At 48.7% G+C, this 18,607-nt stretch overlaps 1 protein-coding gene across 1 annotated transcript in view; it reads left to right on the top strand.

The window, feature by feature from the left end:
- Positions 1-18,607, top strand: part of TMEM132D (transmembrane protein 132D) — a 404,012-nt gene that overhangs the window by 175,385 nt on the left and 210,020 nt on the right. Inside the window, exon 3 of the mRNA XM_074321404.2 lies at positions 15,498-15,644. Coding sequence (XP_074177505.2) covers positions 15,498-15,644 — 147 coding nt within the window. The remainder of the gene's footprint in view (positions 1-15,497; positions 15,645-18,607) is intronic.

Below are 18,607 nucleotides of genomic sequence, written 5' to 3'. Positions count from 1 at the left end.
ACCCCCTTTGGACATGTGAGGACATTTTTAAATTGTAAAGGTCTTCACTCTGGGGCATGTGTGTGCCTGGTGCTGTGTAGATAGAGCCTTTCAAGGACTATATAGACACGCATCGCTTTAGGAGAATCTGTTGGCTGAGTTCTCTGCCTCCATATATTGATCTGCCCAAGAAAGCATCTCAGGTGAAATCCTCCACTTCACACCTGCCCTGCTCACCCACCTGGGATCTCACGCTGGTGGGTTGCCCTGGGTGTGAACCATACGGGCTGACAACGCTGCAGACACTCCACTCACAGTGGTGTCTTTGAGGGGCCTCACCACTTGGATACCTAGCAGTGTTTTTGCAAGTCACGTGACTTCTAATGCTTTGCTTTCAGCCATGCAGAAGGGGAACCGGATCAAAGTGTCAAATCTTTAAACATCACTTCTGATGATGGATGACGATGTGATTTTTGTCGTCTAAGGAGTTCAGAGAATGGAGTGACCTTCTGTAACAGAGTGCACTCAGTTCAGTTTCTCAGAACTGCACCTCTAAAGTCGAATGTAGGAATTGAATTGATGCTGACCTGTCTCATTCTTGCCACAAATGAAATGCCTCCAGGGTCCCCTGTCACATGTTTTAATTGGGAATGGACAGCTCCACGCTGTCAGCTCACCGCCATCGACACCCCGTTCTGTATGCTGGTCAGCGCTGGCGAGCAGGAGCCTGCACCTACACGTCGCAGGCTCCCTTTTCCCTGTGGTTCTGGGCTAGAGGCTGTAGTGAGAGGCCCGGGATTTGGAACGTAGAGAAGAAGGTGTTCTCCTGTGGGTTCACAGAGATCATGGGGGTTCCCAGCATCTGGGAACGGAGGCCGGAATCATCTGTGTTCATGCAGCAGGTGCAGAGGAGCTGGGAGGGGCTTCCCGACCCTCCCTCCAGCTTGACAATGGTTTCTGATTCCTCATCTTAAATGCTTCCTATGTAGAATATTCTGGAGCCGCTTCATTTTTTCTGTGCATGTGATACCCTCCAGGAAGAGTACGTTCCAAGGTCCCATGAAATTAGCTGTGGCCGTGTGACCTGCTTTGGCCAAAATGATGTGTGTCACCTCTATGCAGAAACACATGTGAAACCCACGGTGACATGTCACGCTGTGTCGTCCTTTGGTTGGGACATTCTCAAGTACCGTGTAGTGATGGCACCATCACAATGTGGGTTCCACCAGCCTGAATTCCTGCCTCTCCATGTAGAACCCCAAGTAGGAGAAAAAATCAGGCTGTTATTTTAAGGCAGAGAGAGTTTTTGTTACTTTAGCACGAGATAGACTATCTTGATTATATGATCCCATTCCTGTATTAAGCAGCGCATTTCTGATAGTCCTTCAATTTTTTATGTTAAATAATTGCTCCTTAAAAGTTTTATGTGTGTGTGTGTGTCTGTGTGTGTGTGTGTGTATTTGCATGCATCATTATGCATATAATTGTAATGAAATTCAACCTAGAATTTAAAACAACCTATTTAGAGACTGGGGAACACGGGGAAAACTAAATTTGAATTTATATACATATTGTTGTTGCAGAGAAGAATGACAGAGTGACCAATAAAAGAGTTTCAGACACAAAAATAGAACACATTAGGATAAAATTCTGTGAAAGAGGTAAAATGGATATGCAAGCTGAACGTGAAAAAAGCATAAATGTACAATTTAAGTCTGGTAAAGAAGAGGTTGTCTGTATATTTTTTTAAGACGAATGATGGAGGGTATCAAATCACCATGGTATTTAGATTCCAGTGAATACTTTTAGAAGAATGATCTAACAGTTTAATTTTAAAATGTCAATAGTTACAATATACTAAAAATTTCTACCTTTGCCGCTGAGGAGGGAAATTTTTAAATGTCAACTTTAAAATGTGCCTGGGGATGCATAGTTTTGTAAAAATTATTCTAGAGCACGGCTGTCCGATCACATTTTCTGTGGCCGTCGACATGTTCTCTACCTGTGAGGTCTGACATGGTGGCCCTGTCTGCACGTAGCTATTAAGTTCTCGAACGTGGCTGTGCCACTGAGGAACTGAACTGATCTCAATTTAAATACATTCACGTGACCAAGGGCTACCTTTCTGTCCAGTGCGTTTTCAGCGTCTGTGCAAGCAAGGCGACAAGATTATTGGTCCATCAGGTGAAAAAAGGTCCAAGGAAAACTGCAACATTATTTCTGTTCACTGTGACAGCAGCATTGGAAGTCTCTCCTACAGTGTTTCACCACCACCCAGGTGACCCTCCACTCCTGGCGAAAGCACCTTCGGAAGACGAAGCTCCCCTCCATTTTCCGAGGAGGACATGACAGGAATCCCCGCTGGGAGAGGGACGTATTAGGGTGCGGGCTGAGGGGCAGGGTCGCAGGGACCTCTCAGCTCAGTGCGGCCCCAGGTGCCCAGCGGCCAGGAGCAGGCAGGAGTGGAGGCCCCGACAGGAGGGGCACGCTTTCCTCCCACTGTGGAGCGTGGACAGCTGCAGAGTGGTCACATTAGCGGGTGAAGGCGTCAGAGCTCAGTGAATGATGCTCAGGGCTGAATGAAGGCAGCTGGGCTCCATGAGCCGTGGATGCAGAAGGAAACGCAAAGCTCCACCCTGGCCTGAGCGCACAATTCGTGCGATTTCACGACGGAAAACGAGTGCTTCCTTTTGTTAATGTTTTTATTCAAGTATGGTCGGCCGACAGTGTGACCTTAGTCTCAGGTGCACTCCATCATGATTCCACACTCACATGCCTTACGCCCGATCACCACCCTACGTCTAAACCATCTGTCACCCTGCACAGTTATCACAACATTGTTGACTACAATCCCCTCACGTTTCTCCCCCAGCCGCCCCTCCCATCTGGCAACCGTCAGTTTGTTCTTTGTTTCTCTGACTGTTTTTAGAAAACTGGTGTTTTGATGGAGAAAAGACAAAGCAGAATATATACTGTGTTTCCCCGAAAATAAGACCTAGCCGGACCATCAGCTCTAATGCGTCTTTTGGAGCAAAAATTAATATAAGACCCAGTATCATATCATATCATATCATATCATATCATATCATATCATATCATATCATAGACCAGATCTTATAATAAAATAAGACCAGGACTTATATTAATTTTTGCTCCAAAAGACGCATTAGAGCTGATGGTCTGACTAGGTCTTATTTTCGGGGAAACAGTCTTTCTGAGTTACAGGGTGGTGGCTACTTCCCAAGCCTTCCCGGAGAGGGGGCCATGATGGGGAAAGACTGTGCAGACACTAACAGAGCTGGCTCACCAGGCGCGGTGCACACAGGTGAGCGGGGCCCTGGAGGAGGACGGAGAAGGACGGGTGTCCGGCTGCCAGAGTGGAGCAAGGGGGGAGCTCGATATTGCACTTGGGGAACAGTGACTCACTGGAGGTGACAGATAGATGGATGGATGGATGGATGGATGGATGATAGATAGATAGATAGATAGATAGATAGATAGATAGATAGATGATAGATAGACAGGTCAACAGATAGGAAGGTAGATGATAGGTACACAGGTAGGTAGGCAGAGAGATAGATGGATAAATAGATGGATAGTCAGATGGATAGATAGTCAGATGGCTGGATCGATTTTAATATGAGAGGAAACACAGTTGCAGTGCTACCTTCCTGCTGCAATCTCAGTTTCCAGTTGCCAGGCTTCATACATGTAAACGGTTTGGTTGGAAGTCGTCCACGTAACACATGGATTCACCTTCTCCAATTTCTTTGTGACATTTGTATCTGAATGTGTATTGACATTTGTCTCTGACAGTGTATTTATTTACTCTCAGGCCTCAACAGACATACTCTTTTCAGATCTTGTGGGAAGGAGTTTAGAGCAAGAGCTGTGTGAGGCCCTTCCAGTCAGGAGACGACTTACCTCAGTCTCCGCCCCTGTGGCTGGCTTCCATCGTGGTCTCTTTGTTCTGAAGTCCAGGGGCTGTAACTAGGCTGCCAGAACCCGTGGTTCCTGCTGCAGGAGCCGCTTGAGACCCTGTGTGAATTGCCTGGGTTCCCAGACTCAGTGGCCTCCAGGGGGCAGGCAGGCAGGTAATAAAGTGAGTGACTGAGGGCAGAGCAGGCAAAGGGAGGTGTCGGGAGCTGCACAGCGGGTGCTGGGGCCCAGGGGGCTGAGGAGCACGTGTCCTGCGACAGCTGGCACCTCAGCTGGTGAGGGCTGTGCGGGTCAAGTATGATGATTGATGTTTCAAGGCCAAAGCCTGGATGTTTTAAGGAAATGTTTCCATTTTAAAGTATTGGTTCCAATGATCAAGATGGACTAAAACTATGTGAGGCAAACATCTTTAGGCCTTGTCCGGCCCGTGAGCCAGCTGGCCTTTCTGACTTCTGAGGGCGAGCCGCGCTGTCCCCAGTGGAGCATGGCCTCTGACACAAAGCAAGGACACAAAGCAAGGACAGGCAGGTGGCGACCTTCCCGTTCCACATGCGGACACTGCTGTGCAGCTTCTCTGACTGCACACAAGCCTCCACACACTTAACGTTCTGACAACAACCGTTATTATGCTCGTGGGTTCTGTGGGTCTGGAATTGGAAAGGCGCGTATCTGGGGTTGGTGTCTTGGGGCCTCAGCCAGAGGGCATGAAGGAGGTGACATGACCACCGACGGCCAGGATCCTATGAAGTCTCGCTCCCAACATGTCGATGGTGGATGATGGCTGTCACCTGGAACCTCCACCTGGGATGTCACCAGAACAGTACACGTGGCCTCACGTTGTGCTCGGGCTTCCTGACAGTCTGATGGCCTCCGTCTTCTGAACGGCGGCTCAGAGCTCCAGAGCCAAGCACCATGAAGACTGGGAAATACTGGTCACCTCTGATGTCCTAGCTCACAGATGTCATAGCGTCCCTTGCACCACAGGTGGGAGGAGAGACAGGCACGTGTGGGACAGGGTAGGCACCGCCATGGTCCTCTCTGCACAGGACCACCCACCATGTCTGCTAACCACCAAGGGGACCGAGGTGATGAAAGGAAGGCCCGATGGAGACAGAAGCCCACCCGTTAAAACATACAAGCTGTCCCTTCCTATCGACCAAAGTGTCTGTCTCACGTCCCCTGGCTTGCTTGGTTCTGGAAAACCAGTTTAACACTTAGCTTTCAGCAGTGTCATTACGGCAGACTGGTAATGGCTGTGAAATTGTTACTTAAGTGTTGTAGAAAGTAGAACAGCTGGTTGCTGACAAATGACAGCTTTGCAGCGTGTGGGCTGGTAAGTGCCACGCTGCAGCATCAACAAAGGGGCCGGTTCAGAAGTGCGCTGCTAAATGGTAGGTCGGCTTTGTTGTCTGTCAAGATGGAGGATAAATAGCAACAAAGAGCCATCGCCTGGGCCGCCGGAGGGGAGGAGCACCGAGCCAGCCCCCCGTAAATAACCCCCTGCACAGTTGGGAAAGCAGAGGGATGCGGCCCTCTCCTTCGGCCCAAGGTGACAAAGTCAGCACGTTCCTCCATCAGGAGTTTGTAATAGGAAAACACAGGAGAGCACACCAGTGTGGAATAATTAGTTTCACCACAAATGGGATGTGTCCTTTCATCCAATGCCACAGAATCTGGAAAATGACCTCTGTTCTGCTCAAAGGATGAATGTTTTCCATGACTACGCGTCAGTTTGTCTCTTGTATCATCTGGGCTGCGTCATCGTCCCCAAATTCCTGCTGAGGCTTTTAGTGTATACACTACTGGGAAAAAGAGGCAGGGAAGGCCTTCTCTGAGCGACAGTATCATGTAGGGCAGGCGGCAGTGACAAGAAACCCCAGGACCTCAGTGTTTTGGAGCCACCCTTTACCTTTCACGAGTCTAACAGTCCACTCGGGTGACCTAAGGAAACATCCAGTTTTCGTAACCTCTATGAAATACTGGTTTTTCTCATTTGTAAAATGGGAAAGGGGATCATTTCTTGAAATACATGACTGTGTTTTCTCTTCTGCATCTCGGGATAAATGCGTTTCTTCTTAGTCAGTTCAATGCATCCATTTGCAGGGGTGGCAGATGTTAGGAGAACTTTCCCACCGCCCTGGAAGTGAGACGTGGCCACGTGACTTGCTTTTGGCGCATAAAATGTGAGGCGGAGGGACACATGACGAATGCAGGTGAGAGCCGTCAGAGCTGCTTCTGTGCGAGTCCGTGATGTTGTGGAGCTAGAACTGGATGGAAGCTGGACAGGAAGTCGGGGGGAGAGGAGGAGGTGAATATTCAGGTGCTGCTCATTTCCAAAGTGGGATTTTCTTGTCCTCAGAACGGCGATCCATTTCAAAGCCAGACTGTATGGAGTAAAAGAACAATCTCTGGAAATCGCCCTTGTCCCCTCCCTTTGTGACGTGCCGTGGGGGAGGCCTGGTGGAGGAAACACTCCAGGGCCGGAGAGGCAGGAGCGTGCAGACCACCCAGCTCTGCGGACACACGTGCAGGCCTGAGGGACCTGGGAAGCAGAGACAGTATGAAAACTGGGGAGAGGCTGAGCCTGTGCCTCAGTGCCCAGGAATGAGGCAGTGACCGTGGTCAGCGGGAGAGGCATTTGCTGTAAAGATGAACAGGACTCCAGGCCAGAAAGGCCCCTGCTCGCAGCAGCGTTGGGTCCTGGGAGGAGATGGTCGCACAGGCCGTTTCGCAGTGTGGAGGTCAGGGTTGGGGGAGGCTGGTCTGAGTGTAGGTCAGCCTGGCTCTCCTCCTGCACAACATCCCGCTGTCCCTATGCTGAGTCCCCTGTGTCCTGCGGAGGGGCAGAGAAGGAGACAGAGGCAGGTTGTCAGGGTTCCCAGAAGACACCCCACGGGGGCAGGGATGTTGAGCTAGAACGCACTGCGTCAAAGGAGAGCTCCTGGAGCCGCTCCCGTTAGTCCCCATGTGTGACCTCGAGCCAGTGGCTGGTCTGCTCTGTGCCTCAGCTTCTTCCTCTGTAAAATAGGGATAAAACTTGTCTCCATTACAGCGCTTGCAAAATCCTACCAGTTTTCCAACACGGCTCTTTTATGCGCTGGTTTCATTTTTCATTCCAGAAACACAACATGAGAAGTGTTGACGATGTGTCATCTGTTGTAGGGTCCCCACTGTGCTGTGGGGCGTTGTCTGTGGGGGACGTTTGCGTGTGTTGGGGTGAATGATGGGTAGATGGGAACTCTGTACTTTCTGCTCAGTTCTGCTGTGAACCTATCACTGCTCCAGGAAAACAGAGTTTATTAGTTTTTTAAAAGTGATATTTTAACATTAAAGTTTTAAGCGAAGACACATTTACTAGCTTTCCCACCCAACATTTTCCGGTCACTTTTTGGTCAGAGAACACTGTAGAGCAAATGTTAATTGTCGTCACATTGGGGTGGAAATCAGATCAATAAAAGGCTGCCCACTAGAGTTTGCAGAGCACCCGTGGGAATGACCTGTGCTGTGGGTTAAACTTTGTCTCTTCAAAGTCCCTATCTGCCAGTATCAGCAACTGACTCTGGGTTTGGAAATAGCTTGTGCAGAGATAATCAATACAATACTGTACTGGGCACTTGAAACTTGAAGACAGCAGATCTCATGTTCAATGTTCCCATCACAATAAAAAAGCAGAAATTAAAAATGGAAAAACTCAAGTCAAAATTTGCAAGTTGGGACAGTGGGGAGCTGGCCCTGTAGGTGGCCGATGGGCACTGGTGACGTCTTGCCCCAGGAATGGTTCTGTCAACCTCACACAGGGAGGTCTCAGGGGCACATTTATTGTTTTCAAACTGAAAGGCTATCTTTGAAATTGTGCTAACAGAAATGATTCTTGTTGAAATAGGCATCTAGATAACACTGGAAAAAAAAGAGGCAAATAGGAAGGAAATAGCCCTACCAGATATGAAGACGCATCGTAAGCTATTGTGTTTAAAGAATTTGGGCCCATGAGAAGGCAGACAGATCAATAAAAGTGCATGGAGGGTCCAAAACTAAGCCTGAAAAACAGATGAATTTAGTACATATTAAAGATGGCATTTTAAAGCAACAGGTACTGGGTGAATCATTTAATAAACAGTGCTAATAAAATCCATATGGAGAAAAAATAAAGCTGTACCCTTCTTTCACACATTTCTCACACCAGAATAAATTCCAGATGGATCAAGAGATTAATTTCCTTACAAATGAATTTTCTAATAAACAATAGAAATAAGACCCACAAAACAAGAGAGAGATGGAAAAGGATGGAAACAGGTGTTGAATGAAAAAAGGGTCTTCAAATACAAGTGTATGAAGACAAATTCAGTGTCCCTCAGCTTCATGAAATACTATTTTTATCTATCAGTTCTGCGGGGATCAAAAAGGCAGGAAAAAAGGCACATTCAGACACCCTCAGTGGACGTGTAAATTGGGAGCGTCTCTTTGAATGGCGTTTTAGAAAGTTCTGTCAGAGCTGAGCAAGGCTCGTCTTTGACGTGGGTTCCTTCTTCAGGCACTTACGCAGCAGACACACGTGTACGTGTGTGTGTGTGTGTGTGTGTGTGTGTGTGTGTGTGTGTGTGTGAACTCTCTGAAGTACTGGCTGTAGTAACAAAGCTTGAAGTCACCCACTTGCCCATCTGAAGGGCCCCAGTCTGTCAGCTCTTGTTCAAATGCACCCACCCGTGGGGTAGTTGGTAGGTGTGAGGCGGGAATACAGTGGGTGTCTGCACACGCGGTTTAATTGTGGCTTTGCCGTTCAGCAGGTAGGTGGGTAATACAGTAAATTGAATCTCTCTAAGGTAGCCACCCCTCGCCTGGGGGCTCTGTTCCCTTGGTGCCTTGCTTTCTTTTTCTTCACAGACTTATCAGCATAATAAATGTGCGTGTGTGGTCTCTCCCATGGGAACGTTAGTTCTGTGTCAACAGGAAACATGACTGTTTTTATTTGCGTTTCCAACCCTGTGACTAGTGCCTGGAACACAGATGGGATTCGGAAAGCATGTGCTGAATGCATCGATGAGCAAATAAACCAACAAAGAGGCAGGTTTCGCCATTCATTAGATTCATTACCTGCTTAGTGGTTTGCACACTCGTACATCGCTTTGTGTTTTTTTTTTGGTGGTGGACGGGGCTCCCTCTGAAGCTTCTGACAGTCGGCGCCCATGCCCACTCAGCCAGCGGGCTTCCTGTCCGCTGTGCAGTCCCTTCTGTCCTGAGCCCACTTGTCACCTGTCTTCTGTGCACTAGTGCCCGTAGGCAAGACTGACCTTTGGACCCTTGTCAGGAACTGAGAGTCAGAGGAGAACCAGGTGCTTCCTTGCTGCAGGCGTCGGGCTCTGAGGTTGCCTGCACAGAGTGATGGAGCACCTGTCTGTGCCGGCAGAGAAAGCCCACGGGCCAGGTGTAATGGGATGTCAAGCGCGACTCATCGAGGCCCCAGGAGACAAAGCAAAGCAGTGGGCCTGGCCGGCAGCCGGACATCACATGTTGCTCAGGCTGGGGCCACGCCGTGGTGTTCGGCTTTGGCTCCGCAACTCTTTGGAGCTCCTGAAGTGATCGGCAGCCAGCCCGGCCCCTGCGTTTCAGTATTGTAATTGTCCTTGAAGAGAGACCGGGATGATCAGTGACCATAGCTGCTGCATACAGTCGAGCAGGTTGGGCACTGCTCAACTCTAGGAGGCCCATGCGTGTCATCGCCTGCTCTGTGAATGGTGCTCCCGGGGGTTGGTCAGGGCACAGGTTGTGATGCCATGTGGCAGTTCTGGGCAAGACCCTGGTCATATAAAGAAGTGAATGAAGTGCGCAGACGTGACGAGTGCAGTGTTGGTGGGTGAGCTTCAGTGTGATGGAAGTTCAGGCGACTTTCACCCTCGTGTGCGGCTCATTGCTTTTCCACCTGGAGCAATTCCAGCCTCTTGATCAGGACAAACGTGATAAAGCTGTGGTCGTTTCGTGTGTGTGTGTGTGTGTGTGTGTGTGTGTGTGTGTGTGTGTGTGTGTGTGTGTGTGGAGGGGAGGACGTAGGTAAAGTGTGTTTCTACACCTGGACACCTCAGTGACGCTGCACAGGCAGTGTGACGTTTCCACATCGCTCGGTGACGCGCTGATTCAGTCACTCGTTCAGAATGGGATTAACTTCCTGCGTCCCAGCCAGCAGCATCTCAAACTGATGACACCGCTGCTTCCAGCCCTCAGATGCCTTGTCTAGCCAGGCGGTGTTGTAAAACCTTGGGATTTCACATAACATGAGGGTTTCTGGCCTCCCTTGAGTCTGTAAAGATTCGGCGGCATCAGGCCCCAGTGGCAGGGGACCTGGAGGTGACGGCAGCCCCTGTGGGTGAGGTATGCCCTCACAGCTGAGTTGCCAGGCCCTAGTTTAGTTTGTACTTTCTAACAAGTGACACACGCCTCACGTGCAGGGCCTTTCGATGTTTGCTTAGTCGTCAGTCACTGACTGGCTGTGGGTCTGGCCGTGCGGGGCGGGTCCCACTCTCCCCTCTCCTGGCCCCTCCCGCGGGGCCTTGGAGACGCCCCTTCCTCTTGCAAACAAACCCCTCTGTGTTTCGGGTCCCCCAGGTGGCCATCCTTTGACAGCGGGACTGCACCCTGCAGCTCCCTGTGTCCTTCCAGCACTTGCAACCCCTCCCTGGGAGACAGACCTCAAAATCAGTTTGCCTAGGAGCGACTGGCCTTCATTCTAAGTTTCACTCGACCACAAAGATGGCAACATGAGAAGAGCTGCCCACACCCTCACGACGATGTGAACGCAGCGAGCAGGAGAGCTCGCGTCCATGTCCCCGCTCCTCTGTCCATTTACTTCACTCATGGAGTTTCTCCATCCCGTGCTGGGGACTGAGGGCTCCTGTGCTGGGGACTGAGGGCTCCCGTGGGTTCAGCAGTCCCCTCGGGAGGGCGTGTGCCCTCAGGGCGATGCACAGTGACTCGCCGAGACGGGAACATACAGGACCTTTCAGCATGTTTATTTGTAATTGCATCGTTCTTCACTTAAATTTCTGCGTGTGTTTTACAGCGCACATTTCATTATTTCAGTAGGCCACGTGTAAACTTGATACATAAATATGCCCCCGTCAAGGCTGAATGCTAGGGACATCTTACTGGTCAGAGTGCATGATAAAATGTATTTGGGCCCTGCTGTCTAGGTTATGATGTAACTAGGGCCTGCTCTTCTGGTCTTTAATTGCATGTACTGCGACAGTCCCAAAGCCATGGCAGATACTTAGCAAAGGGGATTCCCCTGGTAGAAGGTGGGGCCAGTGTCACAGGCAGGGACAGTGGGACGTGATTCTCCGAGAATTGCTATAACATCAAGAACAAGCACATTCATACAGTTGTTGGCTGGGGCAGGGCCGAGACGGAGAAAGGGGCTGGACGTGGTTCTTAGTATAAAGGCTGTGTTCTAGCTGTGGGCTTGGGGGGAGACAGCACCTCGTAAATTGTTCCCGGTCAGTTAGAAATGAGAAGCGATGAGTGATGACAGAATATGGCAATATAGCTACTGCACATGAGAGAACACAGCATATCTCTCCTTTTCCTCAATTAAGGAGAGAAAATAAATAAGGAGACCGGGAGAAATTCAGAAGAGCTTGGCTTTGACCCAGAGGTGCTTTGGTTGGACTTGGAACCAATGGGCGAGAAGCAGGTTTCCGTCCGTCACTCTTCCCAGGCCCACAGTCCCTGTGACGGGGCAGCCTCTGCTGTTCCCCAGAACACCAGCGAAGGCAGGTGGGCCGGCAGGAACAACAGATATGCACCCAGTTCTGAACCCAGGTCCCCAGTGCTTCAGCTGTGTCACTGGCTACTGTGCTTGGAACACACACTCTCATGGACCACGTATGTGTGTTTACATACATGTGTATTTATATGTGTATGTGTGTGGATATGTGTACATAGATGTACATACAAAGGGTGCCAACAAAATGGATGCACATTTTAAGAAAGGAAACAACTGGATTAAAATTGTAATTCTCAGTATATACCAATAACAAAAGATGAATACAGGTCATGTGTATACATTTTTTTGGTACCCCCAGTGTATGTGTGTGTGTGTATGCATGAGTGCACGTGCACGCATACACACACACACACACACACACACACACACACACTGTAGGTCTATTATGTTTTGAAAACACAATATACCCTAACCCAAGCAAGGTTTGTTTACATGAATCTGCAGTGCGCGTGCATACAAGGGGGGCAAATTATGGCTTTCCCTCCCACGATGGTAGATATGTTATTAAGTATAAATACACAGCATAGTGTCTTCGGAAATCAAGTGCTATGTTTATCTCTGGATAATGAAGCTGTCAGTGTAACCTGTATTTATTGAACCACCAGTAGGTTATAAAACTTCCATTAATGAATGTAAGTAACTCAGTCATCATAAACAAAGGAAGGAATTAGCCTTTGGTTCAGACCCAGTGAAGCCAGACTGCATGTGTTCTGAGAATTACCTTAATGGTTCCTAAACACTACCACTTACCGCTCTGAGATTAGCGTTTCAGAACCATTCCCCCGGCACAAAGCATGTTCCGCACTTACCGTAGCAACGTCTGAGGGCTAACTGCCCACCCCCCCAAATCTGTCGTTCTCAGTTCCGTGACAGCTCCGGGCACGGCCCCTTCTCCACCTCAGAGCCTCTGACGCATGCCCTAGAAATGTGTCTTCTCTTATGAAAATATTCTGTGTCTGCGAAAGGCCACTTCCTGGAACCTTCAGAAAGACTCTCCCCTTAGAAATCGCGCTATTAATTAGAGCTTCAGAGGCTGCAGTAGCTTTATTACCAACACACACTGGGTACTTCGTGGGTTAAATCAGCAACTGTGTTTGTTTCTAAGAACTGAAAAAAATGATTCCTTGGAGAAAATTTACCTGCATTTCAAATGACCTACTTATGAACGTAGTTGAAGACCAGTATGGGCGCATTCTGTCAGAAAAGGCCTCTGCACGGAGTTCTCCTGTATGATACAAAGAGCGCCCAGTCCAGGTTGATGAGCTATTTATTTAAGCACGTTGGATTCAGTAAAACCCCAGCGCACGGTAATTGGGGCAGCTCTTAGAATTCATCTTAATGGGACAGTTGCCGTCCTTAGTGAGCTGAACTTACTTTTACCACCACACACATCTTGGTTGCCCGACTTTAAATGATTTCCTGCAAGACAGGCAGCATAGCTTAGTCACCTGCATGCTTCGTGACTCTCGGCCAATGCATACAGTTCCCAGCTAATGCACGACCGTACTCAGAGCACTGGCCTGTGCAATGGTCATTTACAACACAAAACATTTTACTAATTTTTCCTGTAGAAATGATGCTGTATGTTACATGAGGGTCACCTTCTAAAAATGCTCACTCTAGCTCTGGCGGCCACACAACTCCTGTTTTCTTTGTAGACTAGTCAAATCAGTATGTGTGTTGGGGTCCCCAAGACCACCCCTGGGAAGGCTCACGGGACTCAGCGTATAGTCTCAATCACGGCTAAGATTTATTATAGCGAAAGCGCACAAAGTGAACCCAGGAAGGGAACAAGTGCATGGGGTGACGCCTGGGGGAGAGCGGGCAGTCTTGTGTAAGCCCACTGGGGTCCCAGGATGCCCTCGGTGCCTCCAGCACAGAGCCCACCTCAGCCTAGGAGCCCTGGGTGTTTTTTGGGGACTGATCACCTTGGTACCCTCTGCCTGGCACACACCGTCATTCTAGACTGCCAGGAAGAAAGCCGGTGTCCAGCATGAACCACATTGTCTGAATGAGACAGGCCCGGCGGGTCCCCCTTATCAGGAGTGGCCAGAACCTGCGGGAAATCCAGGTTCCCAGGTGCCCCCAGGGGCCAGCCTGCCAGCAGCCTTTCTGCAGAGGGTAGCCCAGACCTGCTGCGTGATCTCCTTGCTGTTTTAAAGTTGTTGCTGTGGGAAGTCATGTTCTTGGTGTCAGGGGCAGGCCGTCCTCCTTCTGTCTCCAAACCCCAGTCCTAAGAAGACGTTCTCCTCCCCCCACACTGGTCTCCTCCCATCGTGAGAGTGAAGATTGGGTGGTGAGGCTGGGTCCGTCTTGCCACTATGTTCATGCAGGTACAGCAGTCAGAAATCTGGAGCGTGTACTCTGAGTCTGCTGCTCTGGGCATCATCTTCTGCCCCCTGTCACCATCAAATGGCCCCACTTGTCCCTGGTGTTTCTGATCCTGAACTCTTCACAGGTCATTCGAGGGACTGAGCAGAGAAAACACAACAGGAAGCACGACTTTTTCAAACATATAGGCCAGTTCATACATCAGGCTGTTTGCAAGTCATTGCATCATCCCTTTACCGTACATTTTCCACGTGTGTGTTTCCCTTGAAATTTCTTAGAGGAAAATAAGGATGCCCAGAGGAGACCAGTTCTGCTGTGTCCCCTTCCTCACTCGTCCAGCTTGTCAATAAGGAATGACGTCACTGATAAACCCATTGGCAGGTCATCTCTCCCTTCCCATGGATGAATGAAGGAAGGAGCAAATGAAAGGAGAACAGAAATAATAAACATGGTCTATGATGGGGGGTACCCTGGCTTTGGTAAATTTGTCTTTGTCTCACGTTGGAGTAGATGTTAGATCTCATGACATGTGCCGACCAATGTTGAGTAACAAAGAATGTGAGCGGGGTCAAAGTGAGTGGTTTTGCTACCGGAGAGTTTTACAAGTCAAGGAAGGCACCCAGCATGGTTCCACCTGCAATGCGGTCAGGAGCCATTTCAAATCCTGGGTCACCTGCTCATGAGCTGTGTGATCCCAAGTTTCTCAACTGTTCCCTGACAATTAAAACACTACTGACCTCACAGGATATGTGTGGGGATTAAATGAGATAAAGTTATGATGAAGTTAGATGAGCACCTGTTTTCTGCTAAGTCATCAATAAGTATTGGTGATGGTGATGGTGGTGATGGTGATGGTGACGATGGTGGTGATGGTGGTGATGGTGATGGTGGTGATGGTGGTGATGGTGGTGATGGTGATGGTGATGGTGGTGATGATGGTGGTGATGGATCCGTTTACATCTCAGCTCCTGTTTCCTATTCCTGTACCTGTTTGAGCTGCAGCCCCTCATTTGGAACTTGGAACATTTTTAAGAAAATTAAACAATACAGGTGATGTGCCATTAGTACTTGTTATAGGAGACATTCAATGAATGTGTAGTGTTATTAATTTTACTTTTGAAGTTTTAATTCATTTCCTTTTTGAATTTAGTTTTAACAGCCTAGGGGGTCTCAGGAAATTCTTTTTTTAAACATTAAAGCCACCCACTAGCACAATGTTTCTCTGTTTTTTTCTGTCAGCGATGCTTGCTACTGTCAATGTGCTGTTCCAGCTCCTGTGTTAAAGGCAGGAATAAGGGGGAGGCAGGATAAGTAGGACAGACGAATTGGAAGGTGACTGCCAACATGTGACTAAATTCTATTAGCCATGAGCTTACACCTGCCAGACAACAGTGTGTGCTAAGCTCTCCGTGTTCCCAGCAGCAGCCCCGGGTCCCCCAGTGCTGGCTCAGCTGTGCTCTTCTGTCTCCAACAGGGTGAAGGTGAAGAAGGGCCTGCGCGTGGCTGGGGTCAGAGCCAGCAGCCCCTCCATCTGGGAGGTCAAGGAGAGCTCGGACTACATGGGCAAGTACGCGCCTGCTGCCATCGTTTGTCAGAAGACATCTGCAGGCTCGGACAACAGGTGAGTCCCAACCACCTTGGCTATGTTCAGATTCGCTGTGACGGTCGCGGCTTGGTTTTCTCAGGTTTGCTAGTAACCGTTCTTGCCACGGATGCGGGTGGCGTGTGCCGGCTCTAACGTGAGCGCCCTTGGCTAAGATGGATGGAACCCTTCATTTGGTCAAGGTGAGCTGTTACTCACAGCAGACCTCCTTAAAGCCCAGCGCAACTCCGGTCACCTGCCAGGACTGACCCGCGAGGGGGTGGTTCCCTACAAATGGTGGTACACGCCCCTGGAGTGGCCTCTTTCTAATCCACATTGTTAGGTGAACCGCAAGTCTGGAAGCGCCTGCTAAAATGGCCCATTTGCAAGGGTTAGAAACAAGGTTCACGTTTCTGTGGGCACCCGGGGCGTCTGCCACACTGGCCGTGCAAATTCACACTGATGGCTGTGGCAGGCGTTTTCTGATGGGGAGGCTCGCAAACCACTCGGCAGAAATTAAGACCTTCCTCTGGCTCTGATACCCACCAAATGAGACCCAGTCGATTTGAGAGAGACTGGAAGCTCGGTAGTTCTGATTTACTCCTGTTTCACTTGTGGCTCCGGAGGATTCCATCTGGTCACGTCCTTTTGCCACTTTTAGGTTCCTCTTTGCTCTTTATGCTACTGGAAATTGAAACAGTAATGGAACAGACAAATCCCAGGTATGTAGTAAATCACTTCTGGAGTCAGATTTTTGAGCTTCAGAGCGCGATATTTCTTTTAATACAGAAGTTATGAATCTCAGCTGATGGCTATTACACGTTTTTAGGGGGACTTATTTCCAAAGAACTTCAGACAGCAGTTTGGGATGATTTAACTTGGATCCCGTTCTTTACCCCAGGCGGCTCCCTCCAGGCTTTGGTTCTGAATTCTCAAGCTCTGGTGTGTGCCTTTCCTTTTGTGACGCTGCTTCAGGAGTTTTTCTTGGAGAGTTGCTTGCAGGGCAAATGAGAGGGCAAAGAGGAAATCTGTATTTGAGGTCTGCCGTCGATGTTTATATAGTAGTAGTATAGCAACCAACTAACAGAGGCGCACACAGCCAGAGACACCACGCCACTCATGGGACGTGGGAAATAAGGTCCCCACAGTAAAGGTTTATTTTATGTGGTGCAGTTAGCAGAAACGAGGAAGGATGGGTGGATACACAGACAGGCAGACAGACAAATGATAAGTAGGCAGGTAGATAGATGGAGCCGCACGCAGACACATTACTCTCTGATGTATCCAGAAGAGGCGGAGTTGGGGGGAACGTGCTCTTCTTTTCTCTTCCCTCTTCTCGCCGGCTGCCGTATGGAGTATCACTGGTACAAGCGGTTGCAGCATTACCTGTGAAACAGCTCGGAACTGCACAGGGATTTGAACCATTGGAAAACTAGGGTTCTTTCTTTACTTTTGCCTTTCTGTCTAAGAGTTCGATCAGATCTCCTGCGGACCGGAGAAGAAGTAAGGGGACTTTCCAAGGGGCGCTTGTCCCCACTAAGGTGTAAGCTACCTTTTATGCGTCCCTTCTGACAGGTGCTCCCAAGACCTTTACTCTTGTTTAAGTGGAGCAGAAACCTGACATCTCTGGAGCGCATTGCAATGTACACGTGTGGCGCTGCCATGTTTCTGTCTCATCTGGTACCGGTATCTTCTCTAAGGAACAAGACCCTGCGTGGGTTGGGTTATCAGCGACGCCTTGAAAAGGCCCGAGGTCATAATGCCATTCCCTAGGGAGAACCTTCCTTATCCCTTTGGAGAGTCTGAAGTCAGCTCTCATCCCTACTATGGGTCCGGATGGTGGGAGAAAGCATGCACACCCAGAGACACTCACATATACCCACGTATGTGTGTCTCTGTGTGCAGTATATATGTACACATAGTATGTTACGCATGCATGTGCAGTACATTATGTGTGTATGTGTACATACAGTATAACATATTCAGTGTGTGCGTATATAGTATATGATGTGTCGGTGTACGTAATATATGCATATGTACATAGTAAGTGCATATAGAACGTGCATCTGTATGATACAGGCATTTGGTAGCTGCTTGTATACGCACATACACTTTGTGTGTGTCTTATATATATATACATATGTGTTGATGCAGAAACTTATTTTTTGGAGTTCCGTTCTTACACTAAAGCTGGGAAGGCTCTGCTTACGGAGGAAGCTGTAGAGTGGAAGCTCTTTGGTTTGGGACCCCTGTCTGTCTTGTTTGCAGCCCCGGCAGCGGTGTCTGATATACGCTGGTCTCTCCGGAAATGCTTGTATAATGACGTTCTAGAATTCAGCTCTGTCTGTGTTGTCGTGTGCAAATCCATACGGATGCATCTTGAATAGTCTGCAGTGCATCTGTTCAAAAAACTAAGGTGTATAATAACATCTGTACTGAGGCCCCATGTGGGGGAAACCGAGAGAAGAGAGTGTTTTTGAGCAGAGGAACTGTCAGCTGTGATTTCTGCTGGGTTAGCTGGGAAGTTGGGGGTGGGAGGGATAAGGCTAAATATAGATTTTTACTGTGAGCCATTGGGACTGTGATTTTTCTTTTTTTCTTTACTATGTGCATGTGTTACCATTTAATAAAGTGTAGAGTTAAAAGAGAAAATTTTTTGAATATGATAAATTCATTAATATGTTCAACTTTTATCCGCCATCACAATTTTTCATTGTGCCGTTGCCTTTATGGAATTAAATAAAGAAAAACCATGTGCCACCCTTAGGATAGTGCGTGGACCGTGGGGAGAGCCTTTGCTCTTTATCTTAAGGGTAATTGGAAACCATGTTTTGGGGGGGAGGTTTTAATGTTAGTAGGTTTTGCTTCAGAAACTGATTTGCTTTAAAAATTCTTCCTACTCCTTTGGAGTGTTTTTCAGTCCTCTTAACAGTCAGAGTCAGATAATCGCAATGAAAGGAGTTGTCTTAATTAGCTTGAGAGTCAGGGCTGTTACATCGCTG

Source organism: Rhinolophus sinicus, chromosome 9 (genome assembly GCF_057876585.1).
Source record: "Rhinolophus sinicus isolate RSI-liver-muscle chromosome 9, RSI-T2T, whole genome shotgun sequence".
Taxonomy (NCBI): Eukaryota; Metazoa; Chordata; class Mammalia; order Chiroptera; family Rhinolophidae; genus Rhinolophus; species Rhinolophus sinicus.
This window is presented reverse-complemented; position numbering and strand designations above follow the sequence as displayed.